The sequence below is a fragment of the Ranitomeya variabilis genome, chromosome 3, assembly GCF_051348905.1.
Source record: "Ranitomeya variabilis isolate aRanVar5 chromosome 3, aRanVar5.hap1, whole genome shotgun sequence".
Lineage (NCBI taxonomy): Eukaryota > Metazoa > Chordata > Amphibia > Anura > Dendrobatidae > Ranitomeya > Ranitomeya variabilis.
In genome coordinates, this window is record NC_135234.1 from 729,915,656 (window position 1) to 729,935,254 (window position 19,599).

The 19,599-nt window shown below is 48.4% G+C and overlaps 1 protein-coding gene across 2 annotated transcripts in view; it reads right to left on the bottom strand.

The window, feature by feature from the left end:
* Positions 1–19,599, bottom strand: part of SLC35F2 (solute carrier family 35 member F2) — an 81,830-nt gene that overhangs the window by 13,117 nt on the left and 49,114 nt on the right. For both annotated transcript variants that reach the window (XM_077298419.1, XM_077298417.1), the window contains exons 3-5: positions 17,252–17,379; positions 16,278–16,437; positions 876–1,032 (exon numbers count right to left, since the gene is read on the bottom strand). In XM_077298419.1, the coding sequence (XP_077154534.1) occupies positions 876–1,032; positions 16,278–16,437; positions 17,252–17,379 (445 nt within the window). The remainder of the gene's footprint in view (positions 1–875; positions 1,033–16,277; positions 16,438–17,251; positions 17,380–19,599) is intronic.

Consider the following 19,599-nt stretch of genomic DNA (forward strand, 5'->3'; position numbering starts at 1 on the left):
ATATCCTCCTAAGATAGCCAAATCTAAAAAAAAACAAAACACTCCAACTTCCAAAAATATTAAGCTTTGATATTTATGAGTCTTTTGGGTTGATTGAGAACATAGTTGTTGATCAATAATTCAATAATAAAAATAATCCTCTAAAATACAACTTGGCTAATAATTCTGCACGTAGTGTACAGAAGAAACTGCTGAACCAAGCAATGTGGCAGAACATTACCAGCATTGGGAGAGACAAAACGGAAAGTTTGGCAGGATGGAGAATTCAGGAGGATTTTCTGAGTGGCCCTTTGGATGCGGTGAAGTGCAATTAATTGGATACTGTCCTGTGATAGGGACGCACCATTACATGTATCTATGTCACACAAAATCGGTGAAGGGGTTTAATTTTTTTCTTTATTTAACAGGTTTAAAATTACCTTTAGGCCATTTAGGCATTAAATTTAGAATTTTTTTTTTAAAGTTTCTGGCTGAAGCTGTGTAATTTCGGCAATTCTCTGTTTGCAAATTAAAGATAAGTGATCTAATTGTTTGTTGGCTATTAGATCAGTGTATTAGATCAGTATTAGCAGTGATCTGCTCGCAGAGGATTGCTGAGTAGACACAGATCATGTCCTCCTCTTCTGCATCCCATCGCTAGAAGCCTGGAGACGTCAATGAGCAGTTGCGGGTTTTCAAGACAAGGACCCCGAATGCAGGAAGGAAGCTCAGATCTAATTCGTTCACTTTGCTTGGTAACAATCAGCTTACTCTTTAGCCATGAGACTTACTAAAATTTGCAGAGGCGTCAATGGCATCTATACAGACATCACTGCAATACCTCTGGTATCTCTGTATCATTAGGTACAAATGTCACATGAAACACAGTCACTTACATTTGTATGCCACTGATCAAAGTGCCAAACAGGCCGAGCATCCCCAGGAACTCCTGCCGGGTGAGGTTTTTAACTACATATTCTTCAGTAACATTAGAGACGGCGTACAAGCAGGCACCCAGGATTACCAAGGCGTCACCGATCAGCATGTCACTAGCTGGAAAAAAAAGAAAAAGGGCACAAACATTTTAACCCAGGAAATATTATAGCCGTAACCATTCCTGTCTGAATATTAAGTGATTTCCAGGTGTTTTGCAATTTTAGTAGATAAAGCAGATAAACAATACTTTACAATGATTTATGAGGCAGTGTCTTAACTGTCCCCTATAGAGGATCTACAATCTTGTATGAAAAAAACCCAAAACCTAAAGATAAAAACAAAAAAGTGAGCAAATATCCTGCAGTAAATAGCAAAAGTGCATGAAAATAACAGTGTGCTTGGTTAACAATTTTGATTAAAAAAAATAAAATATATATATATATATATAATAATAATAATAATAATAATAATAATAATAATAAAAAAAAAAAAAGTAAAAGCCATCCCACCGAATCACGGTGACGCTATTCCGGAGGGTCCTAACCTCTATAATGACATAAATGTGAATAAGGGCTGAGAAAGACCGAGGCCCCGACTAAAGGACAACCAACCATGGGGAGCTATATACCGTATTTTTCGCTTTGTAAGACGCTCCGGATTATAAGACGCACCCCAAATTTTGAGGAGAAAAATAGGAAAAAACTTTTTTTAATAAATTGGTGGGGCGTCTTATAATCCATGCGTCTTATTACTTACCAGGGGTTGTGGCTGCGGTGGATCAGGGTCCCAGGGTCGTTGCTGGAGGCAGGAGTGGAGCATTGCTGCAGGCTGGGATGATGGGGTCTGCAGGGGGGCTTCGGTGCTGCATGGGGGCTGCTGTGCTGCAGGCTGGGATGAGGGGTGCTGCAGGGCTGGCTCTGGTGCTGCAGGGGGCTCTGGTGCTGCAGGGGGCTCTGGTGCTGCAGGGGGCTCTGGTGCTGCAGGGGGCTCTGGTGCTGCAGGGGGCTCTGGTGCTGCAGGGGGCTCTGGGGCTGCAGGGCTGGCTCTGGCGCTGCAGGGCTGGCTCTGGTGCTCCAGGGGGCTCTGGTGCTGCAGGGCTGTCTCCAGGGCTGTCTCTGGTGCTGCGGGGGGCTCTGGCGACATTTTGTGAAAGACCAGAGCCCCCAGCAGTTCGTCCATGCGTTCCTATATGACTGACTCCGGGAAAATGGCCGCCGGAATCTCGAGAGATGAGATCTCAGTGCTGAAATCTCATCTCCCGAGATTCCGGCGGCCATTTTCCCGGAGTTAGTCATACTGGAATGCATGGACGAACTGCCGGGGGGGGCTCTGCTCTTTCACAAAATGTCGCCAGAGCCCCCCGCAGCACCGGAGCCTCCAGCATCACCCGGGGCAGCAGCGGACATCCCCGGCAGCGGCGGCGGGCGACAGCGGCGGCGGGCGACAGCGGCGGCGGGCGGCAGCGGCGGCGGACACCCCCTCATCCCAGCCTGCAATGGTAAGCGGTATATCCGCTTTGTTAGACGCACCCACATTTCCCCCCCAAATTTGGGGGAAATAAAGTGCGTCTTACAAAGCGTAAAATACGGTAAATGTTATGTCCAGCTCAAAGAAAAGGGAGGCCGCACCCTTAAAGAACAAACAAAAACGGCCTAGGAGTGCCGGGATCATATTGACACCACAGGTGGGTCACAGACTTGTATATCATTGGGCAGTGAAGAAAAAATAATTACATTTTTACCACCAAAATTTAGTTTTAGCCCCACATTTTACATTGCCAGACTGAGAAATTGGTTACAATGACAACAAAATTTGGCTGAATCACGTATTTCAGAAATTTACACGAAAACCCTGGTGTAAGCGCTTAGCGTAAAGAGCACAATAAATGTCAGCTGAGACTTACTGCGATCTTTGGGAGGCAGAATTAACAAATCAACAGCAGTTGAAGAATTGGTTTTGTTTGTTTTTTTACGCCGTTCCTCGTGCGGTATAAGTAATTAGAAGACTTTATTCTTCGGGTCGGTGCGATTGCAGCAATACCAGACTTATATCGGGTTTTTATGTTTGGCTGCTGTCACACACGAAAGCGCTTTTTGGTTGTTGCAAAAAGGAGATTTTTGTGTACTCACCGTAAAATCTCTTTCTCTTAGCCTCTAATTGGGGGACACAAGACCGTGGGTGTTATGCTGCTGTCCACTAGGAGGCGACACTATGCATAATCTGAAAAAGATTAACTGTGGCTCCTCCTCTGCAGTATACACCCCTGGACGGCGTCAGCCTTCTCCAGTTTTGTGCAAAAGCAGTAGGAGGAACGTAACATGAATAACAGACATGCCTATAAGAAGGCCACTATGTACGAGCTCAAGGAACAATATGAGAACTCAACAGTAACAGCAGCCCAAAAAGGGCAACAGGGTGGGAGCTGTGTCCCCCAATTAGAGGCTAAGAGAAAGAGATTTTACAGTTAGTACACAAAAAGCATTAAGCTACTTACGGGTAGCTGCGTTTTTCGGAGGCCCATGACAGCACTACGAGAGAGGGGATCCGCCCTTCAGGAACAGGAAACCTACAGAGATACAAAAGGGCGGCACCTCTCCCTATGCATCAGTTGTATATTAGAGCCTGAGAGGACTACCGCGGTTAGTAGCACACAAATATTATATACAGTTTATATACAAAACTTAATCCAATACAAATACCACACGTGAGATCTATATATATCTCATTATATACATTATAGGAAGTGCAACCCCCCGTGAATAGGGAGGGAACTAAGGGTGCTGTCATGGGCCTCCGAAAAACGCAGCTACCCGTAAGTAGCTTAATGCTTTATTCGGACTCCCATGACAGCACTACGAGAGAATTACAGAGATGTAAAACTACCTTAGGGAGGGACTATAGCCTGCAGCACCCTTAACCCGAAGGTGAGATCAGAGGAGCACCCCAAGTCCAACCGATAGTGCTTGAAAAAGGTGGAAGGGGACGACCACGTAGCTGCCTTACATATCTGGTCGATTGATACTCCAGATCTTTCCGCCCAGGATGTAGCCATGGCCCTGGTGGAATGCGCCCTCAGATTCTGCGGAGCCGGACCTCCACCTGCAGTATAAGCCAGAGAGATAGCCTCCCTAATCCACTTCGCTAGTGTGAACTTCGAAACTCTAAGCCCTTTCCTAGGACCTTGGAAGGATAAAAATAACGCATCCTCTCTCTTCCAAGCGTTAGTGACTGTGATGTATTCTAACAGGCATCTCCTAACATCTAATGTATGGAGTAGTTCTTCTTTGGCGTTAGAGGGGTTAGGGAGAAATGATGGTAACACTATCTCCTGTGATCTGTGAAAATGTGAGGCGACTTTTGGCAAATAGGCGGGGTCCGGTTTTAGGACCACTCTGTCCTGTAAAAACTCTGTATATGGGGAGAGTCTAGAGAGCGCTTGAATGTCCCCTACTCTACGAGCAGATGTTATCGCTACCAAGAACGCTGTCTTGAGGGACAATAATTTAATTGAAGCAGAATGTAAGGGCTCAAACGGTTCTCTAGTCAAGGCTGACAGGACTAGGTTGAGATCCCAAGGTACCGACCTGTTCTTGTGTATAGGTCTAGCTCTACTAGAAGCTTTTATAAACCTTGATACCCAATAGTTATTAGCAACGTTACAAGAAAACAGGGCCCCCAGGGCTGAGACTTGTACTTTTAGTGTACTCGTGGATAGGTTTAACTCTAACCCTTTCTGCAGGAATTCTAAAATTTGGTTAATTGGTAACCCTTCTTCAATTCTGAAATCTGAAGAGGCCAAGAACTTCCTCCAGGTTCTAGAGTAGATCTTTGTTGTGATATTTTTTCTACTCTTCATAAGGGTATCAATTAAGGGGAAATTGGGGAAAAACCTCTGTTTTTTAATAATGACCTCTCAAACACCATGCCGTCAAATGGAGCCCCTTCACTTGCGGATGGGTGATCGGACCTTGATGGAGTAAATTGGGAATGTCCGGAAGCACCCAGGGGTCTTCCACCGACATGGTCCTGAGCCACGCGAACCAAGCTCTCTTGGGCCAGAAAGGGGCGACCAGTATGACCCTTGCTCGGTCCTCCCTTATTTTCCTGACCACAAGAGGTAATAGGCCCAGCGGGGGAAACGCATAAGCCAAACGGAAGTCCCATTTGATCAAGAAGGCGTCCACTGCCAACGGATTCTCCCTGGGATTCAGAGAACAGAATTTTTTTGTTTTTCTGTTGTCCCTGGTGGCAAACAGGTCCACGTCTGGATGACCCCACATGTGGACAATCTGACCGAAGATGTCTCTGTTCAGGGACCATTCCCCTTGTTTTAACGTGTTGCGGCTTAGAAAGTCCGCTTTTATGTTTTCTTTCCCTTTTAAATGTAGAGCAGTTAAAGATAGTAAATTGCTCTCTGCTGTCTGGAGAAGGCGGTCTGCTACTTCCATCAGAGATTCGGAGTGTGTTCCACCCTGGTGGTTTACGTAGGCTACTGCCACCTGGTTGTCGGAGAGGATCTTGACATGGTGACCCTGTAGATACACGAGGAGTTTTTTAACTGCTAGCTCAATAGCCATTAACTCTCTCTGATTGGAGGAAGCTGATGTTTGAGGGTCCCATAGCCCTTGAACTACGATGTCACCCATGTGCGCCCCCCATCCCGTAGGGCTGGCGTCAGTTGTTATTACACGAGTCACATGTGTCACCCAGGGAACTCCTGCCGACAGATTGCCTTCTACTAGCCACCATCTGAGAGATGTAAGTACTACTGGACTTAACGTCACCTGACCCTGCAAGGACCCCTGTAAGGCTCTATCATTGTCCAGAACCTCAAACTGTAAAGGTCTGGTATGGAATTGGGCCCAACGGACGGCAGGAATGCACGAAGTTAGGGATCCTAACAGTGACATAGCCTGTCTAAGGGTCATGGATGGTTTATTAATCGCCTTCAACACCTGTTGTTGAATGTGGAGTAATTTATCAGGCGGCAAACAGCATTGTTGGGTCTCTGAATTTAATAACAGTCCGAGGAATCTCTGAATTTTTAGGGGCTGTAAACGGGATTTGTCATAATTTATAATCCAGCCCAGATGTTCTAGTTTGGCTATGGCTGTCATTGCTTGCGAAAGGCAATGATCCGCTGAATTCCCCACAATAAGGAAATCATCCAGATAAGGTATTATGAGGATATCGGATTCTCGCAAATATGCCATAACCTCAGCGACTACCTTGGTAAATACCCTAGGAGCTGCAGAAATGCCGAAGGGAAGGGCTCGATATTGAAAATGACGAACAATTCCCTCTATAGACACCGCCACCCTCAGGAACCTCTGGAAGTTCTCATGGATAGGAACATGATAGTATGCGTCCTTAAGATCTACAACTACCATAAAGCAGTGTTTGAACAACATCTTTATTGTAGTACTGATAGACTCCATTTTGAAGGTTTTATTAACCAGGAATTCATTAAGAGATTTAAGATTAATGATGGTCCTAAATGACTTATCTGGTTTTTGAATCAGAAATAGAGGAGAGTAGAACCCTCTTCCTCTTTCTGAATCTGGGATCTCAATCAGCACCTTTTTAAGACATAAATTGGTGACTTCAGCTTCCAAAGCCGTTTGTTCAATAGAGGAGGAACGCAAGGGGGTTAATTTGAACTTATCCTGAGGCCAATGGTCAAACTCCAGTCTCAGGCCGTCTGATACAATGCCTCGGACCCAGTCACTATTAGTGATGTCAGACCATGCGGAAGAGAAGGCTGCCAATCTCCCTCCCACAGGGATTGCTAGTCATTGGTCTGACTTTTTACGTTCTTTTGAGGAACGGCGGAACATATAGCCCGTACCTCTCTTGCGTCTATCCTCCCATCTGAAATTATCTCTTGAGGGTGAGGACGCGCGTTTCCTTCCGCGACCAAACCTCCTTCTGTTGAAGGGGCGACGGTAAGATGCTGATGCCAGATTAGGGAACTTCTTCTTGTCATCACCTGCTTTTTCAAGCAAGTCATCCAGAGTTGGTCCGAAGAGATATTCCCCTTTACATGGGATAGCGCAGAGCTTGGATCTTGATTGGATGTCACCGGACCAACATTTTAACCATAAGGCTCTACGAGCCGCGTTGGAAAGACCTGCTGCTCTGGCCGCCATCTTGACAGAATCCAATGAAGCGTCCGACAGGAAGGCCGCAGCATCTTGAATTACTGGGAGCGCATTCAGGATTGTATTCCTGGACGCACCTTCCTTAAGTTGTGACTCCAGTTGATTCAGCCAGACCATTAAGGATCTTCCTGTACACGTTGCGGCCACCGCTGGTCTCAGAGATCCAGCCGCCATCTCCCAGGTACCTTTAAGAAAGGTGTCTGCCTTCCTATCAAGCGGATCTTTAAGGGACCCCATATCCTCAAAGGGTAATGCGGCTTTTTTGGACGCTTTTGCCACCGCAGCATCTAGCTTAGGGGCCTTGTCCCAGGTATCAACCGCTGCATCCTCAAAGGGATACCTGCGTTTTAAAGCTGGTGGTAACGAGCCTTTTTTCTCCGGTTTCTTCCACTCTCGGAGAATTAACTCTTGAACTTTATCTATCACCGGAAAAGATCTGCGTTTCTTATGGTCTAATCCGCTGAACATTAATTCCTGCCTGGAAGGTTGAGTTTTTGGCTCTTCCAGGCCCATCGTACCCCTGACCGATTTAACTAGTTTATCAACTCGGTCCAGCGGCAGACAAAAACGGCCAGAGTCCTCTTCCGATGACGAGGAAGAGGGAATAGAGCCATAGGAACCTTCCTCTCTTTCTTCCTCCGAAGACTCAGAGATTAAGGGAGTTCTAGGTTTTGAACTTCCCGCCTGGGATAGAGACCGCAGGGATTCCCTTACTTCCAGACGGATCATCTCTTTTAAGTTAGCCGTAGTTGCAGATTCTTCCGCTACCTAGGGGAGGACAATAAGGTGATACCATCTATCCGACCTGATGTCCCTTAACCCCTACCACACCTGTAGACCTCACCGTCTGCTGTATACAGGGGGCACATAACTTTTTGGGATAAGAATCTGGTAAGGGGATTCCACATAGGGCGCACTCCTTATGTTTCGTCTTTGCACTTTTCTTCCCCTAGAATGACAAAGTATAAGGGGGCCCGCGTCACTGAGTGAACATTCACGTAGATCACTTACCAGTGTACGCCAAGAAAGGTACCGGAACACGAGGGGGTTCTTTCCCAGTCGACGCTCTCGATCCCTGCTTGGACGAGCTTTTGCGGCTGGACTGGTCACTCCTGACATGCTCCTTCTCCAAGGGCTTCTGTCGCACCTCCAGTAGCTGAGGCTGCTCACCATCACTCTCCATGATGGAAGTGTGACCAAAAGCAGGGCTCTAAGTCCGACACCTGCTTAAATCCCCCTGGGTTCCGGTCAGCAGGCTGCCTGGCGTCATCCCATTGGTTTCTGCTTACCAGACCGCAGCTGGGAGGTCAGCGGTAGTTAGTGGGGAATCCGGTGTCCAGGATCGATGGGCGCCGCCATCTTGGATAGACTGCGCATGCGCAGCCATCCAGTAACCCGGAAGCGCCTGCCGACTCCGCCCCCGGCGTCACAGCACTCCGGAAACGCTCCTGAGAGCGGTGCAGGACGCCGGAGATGTGCGACAGCGCTCCGGTCGGCGCCGCTCTCCCGTCACCGCTACCCCACTCCACCGCCGCACCGCATCGCTGCAAGAACCAAGGGGGGAGATATACTTACCAACGCCGGCATAGAATGGAGATCAGGCAATCCTCCGGACCCTGCTCCCTGCTGCCATACGCCACCGACGTGCAGTCCAGCCAGGACCACCGTGGCGCCTCCAGGGACATCCGCACCGGCCGAGGTAGGAGACCCCCCCGCTACCAGATTCGGCCGGCCGGCCTGGGATCCACTACGGAGAATTTCATCTGTAGGATCCTGTCCCTCCAGGAACAGGAAACCAACAACTGATGCATAGGGAGAGGTGCCGCCCTTTTGTATCTCTGTAGGTTTCCTGTTCCTGAAGGGCGGATCCCCTCTCTCGTAGTGCTGTCATGGGAGTCCGAATAAATCTCCTTTACTCTGTCGCCTCATTGGGGACACAGGACCATGGGACATCCTAAAGCAGTCCCTGGGTGGGAAGCAATGGACGAATATTGTGCAGACAGGCCCCTATACTTAGGGCATCGCCGCCTGCAGGACACATCTACCCAGGCTCGCGTCCGCTGAGGACTGGGTATGAACCCTGTAGTGTTTAGTAAACGTGTGTAGGCTAGTCCAAGTGGCAGCCTTACACACTTGTTGTGCCGAAGCCTGGTGCCGAATGGCCCAGGAGGCCCCTACCGCCCGTGTAGAGTGTGCCGTAATACCGGCTGGAAGAGGAGAATTCTTAAGGCGGTAGGCCTCTTGTATGGTGGATTTGATCCACCTGGCAAGGGTAGCTTTGGAAGCTGGCAGACCCTTGTGGCTACCTTCCGGAAGGAGGAAGAGAGAATCAGACCTCCGGAAGGACGCAGTCCTAGACACGTATATACGCAATGCCCTGACGAGGTCAAGCGTATGCAGAGCCTTCTCCACTATGAACCGGAACCGGACAAAGGGATGGTAGTGAAATTTCCTCATTGAGGTGGAAGTTGGACACAACCTTCGGGAGGAAGGATGGTACCGTACGAAGAACTACCTTGTCCTGGTGAAAAGCCAGGAAGGGCCGTCTGCAGGAGAGTGCTGTCCGTTCAGACACCTTGCGTAGCGAGGTGATTGCCACCAGGAAAACCACTTTCTGGGAGAGAAGGCGGAGCGGGACCTCCTTAAGGGGTTCGAAGGGTGGTTCCTGCAATGCTGTCAGGACCAGGTTGAGGTCCCACGTTTCTAGTGGTCGTCTGTAGGGGGGAACCAATCGGGAAACCCCCTGAAGGAAAGTCCTTACTTGCGGCTTGGTAGCAATGCGCCTTTGAAAAAGCACTGAGAGGGCTGACACCTGGCTCTTAAGCGAGCCCAACGACAGCCTGGCCTCCAGACCGGATTGGAGAAAACCAAGTACTTTGGGTAGGGAATAAGGGAGTGGGATCTGGCCATGAGATTCGCACCAGGTAAAGAAAGCTTTCCAGGTACGGTAATAAATCTTGGCAGAGGCTGGCTTCCGTGCCCTGATCACGGTTCTAATGACGTCCGGCGAGAGCCCTGCCTGGGTTAGAACCCAGGTCTCAAGGGCCACGCCGTCAAATTGAGAGCCCCTGAGTTCTGGTGGTAGAACGGGCCTTGTGATAGAAGATCGTGGCGGACGGGGAGACGCCAGGGGGCGTCTGCTGTAAGTTGTACGATGTCGGCGTACCATGTACGTCTGGGCCAGTCCGGAGCAATTAGGATGGTTGGAACTCCCTCTTGTTTGATCTTCCTCACCACTCTGGATATCAGGCGGAGAGGTGGAAAAATGTACAGAAGCTGGAACTGGGTCCAGTCCTGAACCAGAGAGTCTGCTCCGAGCGAAAGCGGATCGTGTGTTCTGGCCATGAAGTTGGAGACCTTGGCATTGAAGTGGGATGCCATTAGGTCCACATCCGGGGTCCCCCAGCGGTGACAGATCTGGCGAAAAATTTCAGGATGGAGAGACCACTCTCCCGAGTCTATTCCTTGTCGGCTGAGGAAGTCTGCTTCCCAGTTGTCCACACCTGGAATGTGGACCGCCGAAAGAACCGACCCTGTGTCCTCCGCCCAGCGGAGGATGTGTGACACTTCTCGCATCGCCTGGGTACTGCGGGTCCCCCCTTGGTGATTCACATATGCCACAGCCGTGGCATTGTCCGACTGTATTCTGATGTGAGAGGCTGCCAGTAAGTGATGGAAGGCCCTCAATGCCAGGAGGATGGCACGAATTTCCAGGATGTTGATGGGCATGGTCGCTTCCACTGGGGACCACTTGCCCTGTGCCCTGTGGTGTAGGTGCACCGCACCCCAACCAGTTAGGCTCGCGTCGGTGGTCAGAACCCTCCATTGACCTGTGAGAAAGGATTTCCCCTTTGCTAGCGAGGTTGGCTTGAGCCACCAGTGCAGGGACCTCCTGGTTGACGACGTCAGCTGGAACTCCCTGTCGAGAGAAAAGGGATTCCTGTCCCAGGACTTGAGAATGGCTAGTTGGAGAGGCCTGAGGTGAAACTGGGCAAATGGGACCGCTTCTATTGCTGCCCCCATCTTGCCGAGGACTCTCATGGCAAACCGGAGAGATCGAGGGGGTTTGCGGAGGAGGGTGCGAACTCCTAGGCGGAGAGCCAGTGCCTTGTCCTTGGGAAGGAGCACTAGACCCCTGGAGGTGTTGAATAGCATTCCCAGGAAGGTCAGGGACTGACTCGGGGTTGGTGATGACTTTTGTAAGTTGATTAACCAGTCCATGCGACTGAGAGTATCGGTTGTGATTGAGACGCTGAGCTCCGAGTCCTTGAAGGTGGGAGCCTTGATGAGTAGATCGTCCAGGTATGGAACGACTACTAGGCCTCTGGAGTGTAGGGCGTCCATGGTGGCTGCCATGACTTTGGTGAACACTCTGGGAGCCGTGGCGAGTCCGAAAGGGAGAGCCACGAATTGGTAGTGGTCCTGGCCTATTGCGAACCTGAGAAACCTCTGATGGGCAGGTGCAACGGGTATATGCAGGTATGCATCTTGTATGTCTATGGAGGCGAGATATTCTCCCTTCTCCATGGAAGCAATGATGGACCGAAGGGACTCCATGCGGAAGTGACGGACCCGTATATATTTGTTGAGCTGTTTTAGGTCTAGTATAGGCCGTACGCTGCCTCCTTTCTTGGGAACTACGAACAGATTGGAGTAGAACCCTCGGAAGCGGTAGGTCGTGGGGACCGGTACTATGACTCCTGCTTGAAAAAGCGAGGAGACCGCTTGGTGGTAGGCACGAGCCTTGGCTGGCAGTTTTGGGGGGACAGAGAGAAAGAATCGGTCCGGTGGGTTGGAGGTGAAGTCTATTTTGTATCCGGAAGACACTAGTTCCCCGACCCACCTGTCTTCTGTAATAGGCAGCCAGACTTGATGAAAGAGCAAAAGTCGGCCGCCTACTGGTGTGGTGTCTTCTGGAGTCCGTGAGTCATGATGAGGAGAAAGTCTGAGATTTTCCTCCTCTGGGCTTAGGCTGGCCTGCTTTTGACTGCCAGGTCTTGTCCGACCTTTGCGTCGATCGTGAGTTGTCCCTGCGTGGGGAACGGTTACGATTTTGTGCTGGACGCGAGACGGACCAGCCCAAGGAATTCCGAAAGGATCGGAATCGAGTTTGGTTACGCTTCTTGTAAGTGCGTTTAGGTTTGAGTTGGGGAAGAGAAGTACTCTTACCCCCGGTAGCGTTGGATATCATAGTGTCCAACTGTTCACCGAAAAGTCTCCCACTGAGGTAAGGGAGGTGCGTGAGGGACTTCTTTGAGGCTGCGTCCGCTTTCCATTCCCGCAGCCAGAGGATACGCCGAATTGTGATGGCGTTTGATGCTATCCCCGCTACTCCCCTTGCTGAATCCAGAGCTGCATGAAGCATGTAGTCTGCTACAACTGCTATTTGAAACGCTTCGTCCGACAGCTCAGGAACGGATGCTTGGAGAGCTTGTAAATTTCTTGCCCAGGCCAGAATGGCCTTGGCAGCCCAAACTGAGGCGAACGCGGGAGCCAGGGATGCCCCTGCTGCCTAGAAAATTGAACGAGCCATGCGTTCTACCTGCCGGTGTGCTGCGTCCCTGAGGGTTGAGCTATCTGGCAGTGAAAGGAGGGTCTGTGCTGCTAGCCTAGAGACTGGGGGGTCCACTTCGGGTGGATCTGTCCATTCCTTGGTGTCCTTCTGTGGGAAGGGGTACCTTGCCTCCAGATATTTGTGATTAGCGAATTTTTTCTCAGGCTGTGAGAACTGCTTTTTAAGGATCGCCTTAAACTCTGGGTGGTTAGAGAAAACCTTAGGCGGCTTGAGAGGTCCTTCAAAGGAAATCTTATGTTCTGGGGCCTCTGGTGGCGGATCAGAAATGTCCAGCACCCGATGGATGGAAGAGATAATGTCCTCAACTAGCGCTGCATTGCTAGGGGGGATTGGGATTAGGGACCCCTCCGTTTCCCTGTCTGAGTCAGAGTTGCAGATGCCTTCCGAATCCTGTGTATCACTGAGGCGTCCCCTGCTGAGTGAGCCGGGGAGGAGGCCTTCTCTGGTCGGGGATTGCGGAGATCTGTATTGTCTGTCCCTGGAATGGGACGGTCTAGATGACCTGGAGCTACGGTGTCTCTCCCTAGAGGGGGATGACCGTGTGCTATGGGATGACGCAGATGGACTTGATCTATGGTTCCGCTTGCGTCCTGACCTAGACGTGGATGTGCCAGGGTCATCTTGTTCCTGAGTCAAGCTCTCCCTTTGCTGGGTAACGGTCATAGCCGAGGCATGACCCTGCAGAGCCTGAAGCAATGTGGAGGTTAGGTTATCTATAGACAGCGTCATAGATTGCGATATCTGAGTAGCCCATTCCGGCGTGGCATTAGACACCGAGGCATTGGCAGGGGCTTCTTGGGGCTCTGACACATTAGTTTGTATACAGTTCTGGTAATGCGGGTAGGTGCTGCCACTGGGGAGAGCGGTCCCGCAGGCTGTGCAGAATGCATAATAGCAGTTCTGCCTGGTTCTCTTGGACCATGAGCCCGGCATAGTGCACAGAGTGCAGAAGGGCTGCCAGCAGAGGACCTTACAGGGGTAGAGAAATCTATAGGGGAGCCTTATAGGTAATATGGATTCACAGCTGAGTAAAAAACCCAGCTGTGATCTTACCCCACCAGTGTGCCCCTAGGTCCAGCGCCGAAGATCCACAGTCCTGTGCCCCCCGGAGACTGGCTGCCTGGTCCTGGTCCTGCAGACCGGGAGATGCAGGGTTAATCTGCAGCAGAAAAATGGCTGCTGAGAAGGGAGAAGGGGGCGGAGAGCTGGAAAAAAGGCGGCAAGGCTGTGTAAAAAAAAGGCCTTTCTGTCTCGATCCACCCCCTTTATGACACTATAGAGTGTCATATTTGTCATCCGGGGGGCAGCCGGGGGGCGGAGAGGAGGCAGCAGCTTCAGCTAGGCCGAAGCCGGGGCCTAAATTAGATGCTCCAGGCCGGCGCGAAAGTCCGGGAGGGGGTCGGATCTGAACCGGACCCCCCCGGATTTAAAGGCAGGATGGCGGTGGGGATATAAGCGGAAGGGGGAGCCCGGTTGGGGTCTCCCTGAGGCAGTATAGAGCTGGTGCTGCCGCAGAGACAGGGGTGCAGGGAGCCCTGTGTCTGTCTGCGCCATGCCTGCCTGCACTCCCCCCAGCCCCAACAGGAGCCCGCAGCTGGGCTGGGGTCCCTGGATGCAGGTGTAGTGTGCTGGCCCATTGCTGGGAGCTGTAGGATGCTGCCTGTACAGGCCCTACCTGAGGCGTCTCAACCTAATACCCCCAGAGGGGGATTAGGGAGGGTGCTGCTGTCACCTTCGGGGGCCTTTATCCTCGCCTCGACCTCAACCCAGAAACCAAAAGGAATTGGGGAAGGAGGGGGCGTCTCGACTTCGAACCAGCACCCGAGGGACTGGGGAAGGAGCAACATGGGGAATAGCCATCTCTACTTCAACTGGGCACCCCATAATAGGGGGGCCGAGGAAGGAGCCATGCCGGGAGTCTCACAGGAGACCCTCTTTTCTTCATCTGTAATCCCGTCGGAAAAAACGGAGTAAAAATCTTTTAGGTGTGCCTCCTATGCGACACTAAGCAAAAACTGGAGAAGGCTGACGCCGTCCAGGGGTGTATACTGCAGAGGAGGAGCCACAGTTAATCTTTTTCAGATTATGCATAGTGTTGCCTCCCAGTGGACAGCAGCATAACACCCATGGTCCTGTGTCCCCCAATGAGGCGACAGAGTAAACTAGTTTTTGCATCACCATATTTTGAGAGCTACATCTTATCCATATTTCTGCCAAAAGAGTCATGTTACTGCTTGTTTTTTGCAGGACGAGTTGGCGTTTTTCATTGGGTCCATTTTCGGACACTTGACATTTTTTGATCGCCTTCTATTCCAATTTTTGTAAGGCAGAATGAACAAACACCAGCAATTAAGGAATTGTTTTTCATTTTTTTTTTTTTTTTTGGGGGGGGGGGTGAGGTTTATGTCGTTCCACATGTGGTAAAATTGAAATGGCAGTTTTATTCTTCGGGTTAGTACAATTACAGCGATGCCACATTTATGTAGATTTATTTATATTTTGGCACTTTTACACAAAAACTTTTACAGAATAATAATTATTTTTGCATCGTTTCATTCCGAGATACAGTATATACCTTTTATTTTTCGGCTGATGGAGCTGTATGGCAGCTTGTTTTTTGAGGGGCAAGATGACAATTTCAGAGACACCATTTTTATTTACATTCGTCTTTTTGATCAAGTTTTATTCGGCGGTATGATGATAAAGCATCATTTTTTGCCTTTTCTTTTTTAATGGTGATCACTGAAGGGGTTATCTGGTCGGACAGTTTTATAGGTCGGGTTTTTCCAGACGCGGCAATGCCAAAATGTGTACTTTTTTTTTCTCCTAAAAATATTTATTTATGGGTACAAGTATATATTATTTTGTACTTTTTACAAAAATATTTTTCCCAATTTTTTTTTTACTTATTACGATTATGGGACTTTCACTTTCTGCAGTCTGATCGCTGTTGCAATGCTTTATAGCCTGTCAGCTGTGCAGACACAGGTTAGTTAAATCATGCACTGCACATTATCTAGCTATCTTGCTAGTGCCTGGTGATCCGGATGTCGTCTTGACATCGGGTCACCATGGCAACGACTGGGCCCCCGTGATGACGTCACCAGGGCACCGATCCAAAGGCAGAGGGGCTTTATTCCCTTTGCCTGCTCGCTAAGTGCCCTGATCGTAACATTTATGAGGTTAAGGTGCTGGGAGTGGTGCAGGCACCGCTACTGTCACTGAGTGCCGGGTGTCAGCTGTCTGAATCAACTGACACCCGGCCGCGATTGAGTGAGCACAGCCTCTGTGAGCGCAAAATTGCATGGAAATAACCATACAGCCAAGGTCAGTAAGTCCCTAGCGACCTGGATGTATGGATACGTCCAATGTTGGGAAGGGGTTAAACAGCAACTCCAAATCGCTGCTAAGAAGCAAATGCGGGCTGTGCAACACGGTCGGGAGTTGCCCTGGAAAAGGCAATCTGTCCATGTTGCCTATAGCACCGAATCACAAGGCAGCTTTTACTGCAGCAATTTAAGAAATGAAAGCTGCACTCCGACTGGTCACTATACAGAAGAGTACAGACTCCTCTTCAGTCGGTTTGCAAAATGGCTACCATAATAATGTTTCATCCTGGAGCTGACCTTTGCCTTCTTCTCTTCCAGACAGCACGTCTGCACCGACCATGGTCCCAACACCCAACAGACAGACCACAACAGCAATATAATGGATCAGTTTGTACCGCGAGTGCAGGATAAACCAAGAAAGAACCATCAGTACGGGAATTCCAACACAGTCCAGAAGCTGAAAGACAATCCAGAGCATATTTCAGAAAATGACACTGCGCATATATCCAAACAAGTCAGATCTAATGAAAAAGTTAGGGAGAAAAATTCTGCAGTCACTTACTCGGTGGCAGCAGCTTTGGGGTTTCAGATCTATTTTCAGCAGCACATTCAGTTGTAAACTATTGCAGAGCAGAGAGTTATAGGTTCCTTGCCCGGCAGACATGTGTTTGCCCCTCATCAGTGCAAAGCAGGAGATCTGATTTGGCTGGTGAGATGCCAATGATACCGGGTCTATGAGTTCTCCTTCTTGAGAGTGCCAAGAAGGCACCTTCCACAAGGAGAAACTTAACCCCTTAGATCTACTTGGTGGGCGACATTACTACTGTATGTGGACCAGAATCCAGAATGGAGGACATGATTACTATAAGACTTACCATAGAATTCTGGTTACGCAACTGGCTGGGCCTTTGAGAGGATGTCCCAAAGATCCTGCCCAGGGTGTTGGTACAAAGCATTCTTGTTTTTGATCACAGTGCCCTTACAAAGTTTGTATTACCTACAGAAATGGTCTCCAATTGGGCACACAATAGAGTTTCCCTCTGAAGTACTATGGTCAATTGTATATGATGCAAATTAACCAGTTAGCATATTGAATTAGTTCAGAAAATCCTGGGAGGAAACAACAAACGCTACATCCTGGATCAGGCAAGAACCAAGGGCACCAGTAGTAGAAAGAATCAGCGCCAATCCCAATGGTGACTACTCCACTTCACTCATAAAATGAAACTGAAGGACCAGGAGAGGAAAAAGACAAACTCATGTGTAATTACCTGGACACTAGTGATGGTTGTAAACTGATAGGCTTTAACGATAGAATAGTTGGCTTCAACGTCAACGATGGCCAACAAGATATACTTCCACCACTTAGTTCTCAGAATGTGTAACAGCCCATTCTCTCCTGTTAGGAAAAAAAAAGACAACAAAGTTCAGATATCAGCCAAAACATAGTCCAGATTCATATTGTGACCAAAAATTTTTTAGTCACATACCATGATAATCTACTTCCACATGCAAATAGTGAAACCAAAAAGAGAACGATAGCGGAAGCTTATTTAGTTATAAAATGCATAACAAGTTTATTGAAATAGCAATACAAAACATTAAAAACACACAAAAAAAACGTGTTAAAGACGATAAAATACAAAGACACCAAAATGTGCCTGGCCCTCATATAATTCTGGTATCCATGGTACATATCAAATACTACCCAGGATGTATGGACTGACAAAGCACCTCCTAATTACAAGGTCTCACAGCACACCATAAATAGTCTGTAGAAAAGTATGTATTAAGTGGATATGGCGAGGTAACCGATCTCCAACTACTATAACTCAGCTCTGTGAGCACCAGAAAAGATAACCAAGAGGAGCATGTCTCACCTGGGTATGGAGGGACCACGGCACGCACCCCGACGCGCGTTTCGCCGCTGTCGCACCCTGCTTTCTCAAGGGGGAAGTGTGGTGTGGGAAGAATTGCAGGACCGTGCAGGACCGTTGCCGTGGTCCCTCCATACCCAGGTGAGACATGCTCCTCTTGGTTATCTTTTCTGGTGCTCACAGAGCTGAGTTATAGTAGTTGGAGATCGGTTACCTCGCCATATCCACTTAATACATACTTTTCTACAGACTATTTATGGTGTGCTGTGAGACCTTGTAATTAGGAGGTGCTTTGTCAGTCCATACATCCTGGGTAGTATTTGATATGTACCATGGATACCAGAATTATATGAGGGCCAGGCACATTTTGGTGTCTTTGTATTTTATCGTCTTTAACACGGTTTTTTTGTGTGTTTTTAATGTTTTGTATTGCTATTTCAATAAACTTGTTATGCATTTTATAACTAAATAAGCTTCCGCTATCGTTCTCTTTTTGGTATCACAAAGTTCAGATATCCCAGGTCTCATCTTTCCACGTGTTTTATTTTTCACATCGGTCAGCCAGAAAACTATATAGATCTGGGTAAACTTTTGTTTTGAAAGTCACGGTCTTGTGAAGGGCAAACTTTTCTCAAGACGTCAGTCTCTAAAATAGATAAAGATCACAAAAAGGTGAATTCAAGGTCCAGCCTGTATGTCAGGGTCGCTCTGATAAGTCGGATTCACTTCATCATGATAGGGTAATTATATTTTTATATATCCTGAATGAAAGAATTAAAACATAACCCATCCTCCCCCCCCCCCCCCCAAGAAAATAAATAAATAAATGGTTAGTAAAGGAGGTCTTAAAGAGGTATTCCCATCTTATGAAGTGATGGCTAGATTAGGACATCATTGTGTGGGGACGGTATATATAAAATTATATATACTATATATACTGTTCAGCTTGGTTTATGCTGATACAATAAACCATGCATTTCTTAGAGAGACAGTGTTCCAGATATACCCCTGTGTCCAGCCGAGTGAGGCGCTCAACCACAACTGATGGACTATGTCTATCAGTGATAATCTCCTGATTGCACTGAGAATACAGAAAGTGACTCATCGCTGGAATCAGGGTCTCTGTCCCTATATTATGCTGCTCTCAGACTAAATAGCTAAAACCTGCTTACAGATTCCATTTAGGACCAGTTTGATATACAGCTGAGTGTTTGCATGCTACCCTGTGATTTTAACAAAAAGGAATCCCAAACATGCATTCATTTCAATGTGGAGAAGGCAACTAGCAGCTGTCTAGCATCTTAGACAGAACACCTCTTGTAGTAAAAAAAAAAAAAAAAGAAAAATCAAACATATAAAAATCCAAAGAAAAGTAGAGGATCCAGCTTTAGTCCTCAAAAGCACAAATTTTTATTTTGAAAAAAAAAAAGGAGAGGGGGGGGGGGGGGGGGGGGGGGGTAAACGTCATCACGATGATACAACCCCTTTAACGACAATTTTCAGAGTGTGTAACACGCTCAGAGCAGCGCTCACTAATTATTCCATGCTCCTCTTTGGAAGGACATAAAACCCGCAGCTAAATGGATGAGATGGCTATATTAAAGGGAATCTGCAGGCATTTTCCTGGTGACAGGTTCCCTTTAATAGTTTGGGGGTTTAAAAATTCATGGCAAAAGAAAGCATGCTGTGAATGTGCATTTATAAGTGCAGGATTTTCGGAAATGCACGTGAATGGAGTTTCC